Source organism: Triticum aestivum, chromosome 6A (genome assembly GCF_018294505.1).
Source record: "Triticum aestivum cultivar Chinese Spring chromosome 6A, IWGSC CS RefSeq v2.1, whole genome shotgun sequence".
Taxonomy (NCBI): Eukaryota; Viridiplantae; Streptophyta; class Magnoliopsida; order Poales; family Poaceae; genus Triticum; species Triticum aestivum.
Genome location: NC_057809.1, coordinates 616,937,493 through 616,944,993, shown reverse-complemented (window position 1 = coordinate 616,944,993; position 7,501 = coordinate 616,937,493). Strand labels below are relative to the sequence as shown.

The 7,501-nt window shown below is 44.2% G+C and overlaps 2 protein-coding genes across 2 annotated transcripts; both read right to left on the bottom strand.

The window, feature by feature from the left end:
* Positions 1–1,586, bottom strand: LOC123129137 (uncharacterized). The gene is made up of 3 exons (XM_044549319.1): positions 1,142–1,586; positions 733–1,021; positions 1–610 (listed from the first exon to the last, which is right to left on the bottom strand). The coding sequence occupies exons 1-3, from the start codon at positions 1,452–1,454 to the stop codon at positions 238–240; spliced, it is 975 nt and encodes a 324-aa protein (XP_044405254.1). The 5' UTR covers positions 1,455–1,586; the 3' UTR covers positions 1–237.
* A 430-nt stretch (positions 1,587–2,016) lies between these two features.
* Positions 2,017–7,192, bottom strand: LOC123129135 (MAP7 domain-containing protein 1). The gene is made up of 7 exons (XM_044549317.1): positions 6,797–7,192; positions 5,520–5,646; positions 5,224–5,434; positions 4,846–5,110; positions 4,574–4,742; positions 2,871–3,537; positions 2,017–2,368 (listed from the first exon to the last, which is right to left on the bottom strand). The coding sequence occupies exons 1-6, from the start codon at positions 7,053–7,055 to the stop codon at positions 3,429–3,431; spliced, it is 1,140 nt and encodes a 379-aa protein (XP_044405252.1). The 5' UTR covers positions 7,056–7,192; the 3' UTR covers positions 2,017–2,368; positions 2,871–3,428.
* Positions 7,193–7,501: the final 309 nt, after the last annotated feature.

Below are 7,501 nucleotides of genomic sequence, written 5' to 3'. Positions count from 1 at the left end.
TTGATTTAAAATGACCCTTCAAGACCTCCTGAAGCTTGGGAAAGCTGCATAGGCCATCATGTGTTTCGTGTGAGACGTAATCTAACATCTCTCTTGTGAGTCTCATTTCATCAAAGTTGCTAGACACCCAAATCCATATCTTGTGATCAAACTGACTTTCCAAAGCTGGATCATTGTATACAAGCTGAGCGAGAGTTGTCTTCCCAACTCCTCCTATGCCTACAATAGGCAGAACAGTTACACCTTCAGTTGATCTGTGTTTTTTATCAACGTTTTGATGGATCCCCTCTCTTGAGCTCTCCCATACACTTTCCCTTGAACAAGAGCTGATGTTCTTCGGCGTGCATCTGAGATTGTAATATGACAGTGATGATTAGAACTTGCAACACCTGAGTCTGGCCCAAGTATCTTGAGAAGCCTTGTGATAGCCCCGTGTTTCCCTTGCAGCTGACTAGTGATGTCTTGTATCCTTTCAGAAAATGCACCCTTACTCCAACCGTTTGGGTTAGCTGCGGTGATGTGTGTTGACTCCTGATCGATTCTCATCCTTTTTCTGCTAGACAAATTACCAGCTGCAACATGCGTAGGAATCGTAGTAGCACCAGCAGTGCTGCAATGAGAAACAGACCATGGATTAGCAGTGAGAACATTAATATACTCTTAAGCACATGTGTATTGGAAAACACTCGCAAAAAGTGTGCAGGTGCAATGTAGAAAAATAATCTAGGTTACCTTGAAGAAGGGTCAGTTGCTCCACGTTTGTTGCTACAACCTTTGGTGATGAGATGTTTGCGCAAAACTGATGTCCCATTCTTGGTTCCGCACATAAGCTCTGTTTGGCAGCGCTTGCATCTTGCTCTCGAAGGCGAAGGCCCTCCGGTTTGTTCAAGAAAAGATGTGATTTCAAATTGATCCCATACCTCGGACCGTAACCTGTTATTGCCGCAACCCTGTACATCATCAGTATTTTCTCTAGAATTCTCAACAGTTTGTTGCGTTCCATCCGTTTGGAGCAGTGTCTCTAAGGCAGGCAGAAGAGAAAGTGGACCAGATATTTAGCATAGTCGTGCCTGACGTAAATAATAGAAAGAACAAAAGGGAACTGCCAATTAGCAAGCAATTCAGCAGATACCAAAATTACCTGGCTGGAGCTGGTGCTGCTGGAGCCTGTAACAGTCCAGCTCGTCGACGGCATCGTCGGCATCGTAGAGCAGCTCCTTGACGGCTGCGAGGGATCGGGCCAGCGGCTTGTTCCCGGCCGCCCTCCCCTGCACAGCAGAACTCACCATCTCCACCGCCTCGACCTCGGCCTTGAGCTTCCCGATGTCGTTGCCGAGGCCAGCTTGCCGTATCCAAGAATCCAGCTTGCCGCCGTCTGGGAGATTTGCAAGGATGGTGTCTGCAAGCCACCCAATGGCGGCCTCCAGGGTTGTGGCGTCTTCCACCGCCTCCATCGCCAGATCCCGGCGGAACCGCGGAAGCAACTATCAGGGGATGGAGAGGGCAGCAGCTGGTTCAGATGCAGCAGCAGTGAGTGAGTGAGAGTGGGTTCAGAGACAGAGGAAGAGGAAAGGTTGAGAACAGTAGTCGCATCGTAACCCGGCCGCTGCTTTTCACTGCCCGTTCACCTTTTGTCTTTGTTGTGCCGTGGGAAAGTCCAAAAGCACCACCACTGCCTGCTTCCCGTTCACCTTTCTTTGTTGTAATCATGAGTGAGAGTCAGGATGTAAATGGTCAGTCCACTGGATGTTGTGGGACTGCCCGCACTGGCCACCATTTTTTATGTGGGATTACACGGGAGCCCAGTTAATTTTCATGTGGGACATGTGGTGTCCACATACTGCCGCATATATTTACAAAGCTTAGACTGGATAAGCTGACATACAAAAGATCACTGGAACAGTGGAATATTAGCCTACACTGACATAACGATCGCTACTAATTATCACTAGTGAGTTCGAGCTTCATTCAGTAGTCGCCTCTAGAATAACAAAATCCACAGAAATATCTCATGTATGTGATATCGCTGTTAATGGAACATGCAGCGGCAACTTAACTAAAAACGCCTATCAAAGCAGCAGAAATATCTTATGTATGTGAACAAAAAGGAATATGCAACACACTCCCCATCCTCCATATCCCAAAATTAACAGAAAGCACCTAGAGTCCTAGACTCAAAACGGCACCAAATGATAAAACTATCAGCTAAGAGCATCTTCCATTCTTCTGTCAGCTTTATGTCGGACGACCTTTGTACACCAAGCTATGCTCACTGGTCTTTCACTTGATTAATCGGAATCAGAATGGTCCCAAGACTGGCCTCATCTTCGGTCAGCTCAACTGATTTTTTCTCCAGAAACATCTCAACCTGCGGTCATTCAAGTTTATTAATAAGTTATATAAGACATACAGTACTATCTACATGAAAAAGAAACAAGGATAAGAAGTAAGCAGGGTTCCTTAAATCACAAGCATACACCAGTGTGTATTTCCTTTCCCTAAAATGATTGTTAATCAATATTGTTGAGGAGGGAAGCAAAACCATCAAGGATAAAAAGTGCAGATAGCTAGCACCACAATCTTTAAAAAATGCAGATAGCTAGCAACAAATTCACAATAGGCAATGATCTTAAATTAATATTCTAACCAAGAAGAGTCCTTAATAAGTATTATTGTGACCAGATCTTGATAGCATAATTGCAAGGATGATAAATACATACAAGTTAGCAGCATACACAATTTATATTCAGAGCGCAACTCGAAACTATGGACGTAAAAGAAACCAGATTTAACTCAAATGCTCCCCAAATTTACCCAAAGCTTGCTACGATTGAACAATTGATTAGCAATATTATGTAGTGCACACATACCTCAGTTAATAGTAGTGACCTTGATCAGGAGCATTGGCATGCTTATCATTACATCTAAACCAATCTTGAAGGCAGATTAAGGCTTCCACTGTCTCGCTGCACAATCTACTTCTGTAATCGCTGATCAAACGCTTTCCAGTACTGAAAGCTGACTCTGACGATCGACGGAAGCTTGTACAGCAAGAACATCACGAGCTATACAAGAAAGGATGGGATACTTAGACGAGTGAAGATGCCACCATTGAAGAATGTTGAAATCCTCCGTGCGAGTGAATGTGTCTTCTTCTAAGTATCTGGCAAGCTCACTAGCAGTTTGGCGTTGCTTCTTATTCAAGTGTTGGTCCCAATCCGCCAACGGATCATTCTCTTCATTCACAACCTCATCAAAAAATTTTCGGGGTGCTGACTCATCCAATGCATCCGTCATTTGTGAAGAATATTCTTCGAAAAGGTTGTCAAGAACTTCTTTCACTGCAAGCAAGTGTCTTTCTACATCTGGACCAAAAGCTTGTTTTAGTCGAAACTCGATGAAGCAAAGTTTAAATCGCGGATCAAGGATCACAGGAATACAGTTTGGCAAATATGATTCCATCCAATACTTATCAAACTTTTTTTGCATCTCTCCAACCATTGCTTGAACGACTTCATCCTTTGTTGAAGCTTCCTTCTGCAGCAGTAACCTCACATTCCAGATTTGATGAAAGTACAAATTTGAGGTAGAATAACTTGAACCAGAAAGTACATTTGTGGCTGTGTGAAAAACTTTTAACATAGCACAAACTGTATCAGCATTTTTCCACTCTCCTGAGGATGGGCAAAACACATAATCTGGGTCCTTTTGCACCAAAGCACGAAAGGCTCTTCGAAAGGGGAGCGCTGACTCCAACATAATATAGGTGGAGTTCCAACGTGTTGGCACATCAGCCGAGGGGAGTTTGCAAGAGATACCAACTTGCGCAACTACTTCTTTGAACTTGTCCAACCGAGAGGGAGAACTCTTAATGTACTTCACACTCTCTCTGATATCATCTATCACACCTTTCATCGTTGTCAACCCATCTTGGACAATCAAATTTATCACATGGCATGCACAACGGATATGAAGTAATTGACCTTTAATAGGCAACATATGCTTGCTGTTCAGATTTTTTCTAAGATTATTGACCATTGTACCATTAACTGATGCATTATCCAATGTCATACTAAAGAGTTTGTCCTCAATATTACACTCCTGCAAACTCTTTAATAAGACATTAAACATTGTTACTCTGTTATGTGGAGTCTCCACCATAAAAAATCTAAAGATCCTCTTTTGCAAAATCCACTTGTTGTTGATCAAATGGCAAGTGATGCATAGATAGGACAAAGTCTGATTAGATGTCCACATGTCCGCTGTTAAAGAAACTCTACCATTGTATTTCTTCAAATGTCCAGAGAACGCCGACCTCTCCAAATTATAGTGTTTCATGCACTCATCTTTAATAGTATTTCTAGAAACATTTTTGAACAAGGGATTCAAACTTTTCACGAAGTCTCTAAAACCACTGTACTCAACTATTGAGAAAGGCAACTCATGCATTACTATCATTCTGGCAAGCAAATCTCTAGATGTTTCTTGATCAAAGTTCTATTGCTTAAGCATAGAGGCATCAGGAGATGAAACCGAGGACTTCATCTTCTCAACGTAGAGGTGTAAATCTGACCTTTTTTCGCAAGCAGCCAAGTGTCTTCTTACACCACTTGTGCCAACATCTCGTCCAGCTTGAAACACTTCATGACAGTGCTTGCACTGAGCTTTGACAAGTATCTTATGACGATAAATTGGTTTGAAATCCCTCCAAACAGCAGAAGTTAGCCTTCTTGTCTTGCGGACTGTTAATTGGCAAGCAAATAAAATGTCAACTCACAAGAACATTTTAAACTTGTAACTACATACAAGTGTAATTACAAAAGAGAAAAAACAAAGCCAACTCACCATGTGGATGATTAATTTTTGAGCCTCCAAATGGAGTAGTCACTGGAGAAGGGGATCCTAAGATAGATGGTGATCTCGTGGACGAATTTGCCCTCTCCTCCAATGGGGAACTTGCAATCCTCGTTGAGGGAGACCTGCCCCTTTTTGAGGCTGCAACTCTTGCTAGAAGACCAAGGGAAGATCTCCACGTGCTCGCCACCGGTGACCTTACCAATGATGATCTTGTCGCTCTTTGACTATGTGTCATAGGTGGAGAATCTTGTCTCTAGATAACAAAACACAGAAAGTTCAGAACATGATATCAATTTCAAGAAGGTATAAAAGCAGATTTGTGGTATAGAGTGAGGTTTAATAGAGAAATCTGGCAAGAAAAATGACCTGTAGCCCCTCTGTTGTAGCTCCTTGAACAAATTCAGAACAGTTCATTGAACGAGCATGTTTCCTCTTCCCCTGCAACTCCTCCTCCTCCTCCTGGTTTTTCCTCTTCTTCTCTTGCTTCTTCCTCTTCTCTTCTCTCTTCTCTTTCCTCTTCTCTTCCAGGCTTTTCTTTCTCTCCTTATGCCTTCGTTTTTCCTTCTGCCTTTCTAATCTGTAACGCAAACACAGGGGGTCAAAAAAAATATCAAAGAATACAAGTAATGTCACGGGGAAACACATGAAGGCCAGATACTTACTTCCGTTCCTCATCGATAGCATTCCACACATGTTGTTCCTGCTCCATGGCTTCCCACTTTTCAGCTTGCTTGTCGATCGTCAACACCATTTGGTCGTCGACATCACCCATGGTAACTTCCATCAAATCTGCATTGAATGTCCAATGAATGCTAAATTTAACTAGCAATCAGAACAAATGGACGCAACCGTAGAATTGTTCTATTTGCTTTCTTCAGACACAATACAAGATTTCACCATTAACATACAAATTTAGCATACAGCGAACTTCTATAGCGATATTCTAATTCTGACCGCCAGAGCAAGATATACTTTGATATTTTTACAATTAATATCTGGAAATAGAAGAACACCACACCCTGTAATGAATGCTATATGGAAATACCCTGTAATGTACTTGCCTGTACACTCTTGATAAAGTCAATGACCACCACACCCCCCTGCCTTGGTCCCCATAATCCAGAAATATATGGACAGCAAGCTACTCACATCCACACATCCACACATCCACACATCCACACCTGGCCTTTGAAGACCACTATCTGCTTGAGCTTTGCAATGTGAGGAGAACAGTACACCCAAGTGTGGCTACCAACACGCCAAAAGAAATTCTGGCATCCAGTGGTGACAAGGAGATGTGAGTTGGGTGACGATACAGGAGCAGTGAGGGCATCATAATAGGGTTGAGTGTATTCGCTGACCGATAATTGTGGTGGTGAGACCACAGACAGGTTGCTGCTTCTCTGCAGTATATCGTGAATAATGAAGATTAGAAGTATGAACCGGTTATTAAAGAATTGAACAGGGTGACTGAGATAAATTGCTAAGAGCATGAGCAATTTATGCATTTATAGGTACCAGTGGGCTCTGAATCTCCAAAAGAAAGAATTGCATACTACTTCCTTCTCTGGCTCATAAGACAAATCTAATCTTAAGAGGTACAACCAACTGTGGCACCACACATTGTTCATGCTGCAAGGAAAAATGGCTAATGCGTGCATGGTTCCGGAGATACTAGTTGTAAGCACAGGAACACACTGAATTACTAGTATAACATAAAAAATACTAGTGAAATGAGCTAGCAAGATATTGACACTATTTGGGTGCTGCTAGGGAGTAGGGACATCTACAATCAGACGCCGCGCTTCCTCTAGATGTGACAAATTCAATCTCTGTCGAAATCTGAGACTAAATGAAGTAAAATTGAAACAAAATCACCATTGAAGAAGACATGCCTGGCCCCTTGGGGTAGAATAGGAGGAGGGGGGATTTTGCATACCTTGGGGTAGAATAGGAGGAGGCGGGGGAGCAGGGGCCGAAGAGGCCATCACCGGGATCGGGGAGGGAGCAGCCACGCAGGGCTCGGCTTGGTCCCCGGCTATCCCCTTTGACGGCGGCGGAGGAGCAGGAGCCGAAGAGGGCGTCGGCAGGATAGGGGAGAGAGCAGAGGAGTCATCCTCGCAAGGCTTGGCTCGGTCGCCGGCGATGTCCTTGGACGACGGCCTCTTCGAGAAACACGACGGCGACGGTGGCTCCATGGGATTGGAAGCGGGAGGTGGTGCCGCACCACTGGTGCGGTGGAGATGGCGGCGACGGCGCCCTAGCCTAGGGCATGACGTGACTGGGGAAGGACGCGAAGGGGGGGTTGTGGACTGCCGCTGGCTCGATGGGCTTTTCTGGGCTATCCACTTGCGCCGTTTATTTTTTCTGGGTGTCCACGAATGCCACATAATGTTTTTTTGGTGGATGGCATATGTGGGACTAATGGGACCCAGCGCCACTTACATCCTGAAGTGAGAGTGAGGAAACCGATGAAACGAGAGGGGCTGGAACGACACGACGAAGGTTCATACTTCAGACTTGAGAGACCATCAGAGACGTTCAGAGACGTGTCGTACTATTTCGTATTTGTCCCTCTCACATGGGCCGCCCTCTAAACGAGCTCACTCTGGCCCGTGAAAGTCTCTCCTTCCCGGGAAAGTAC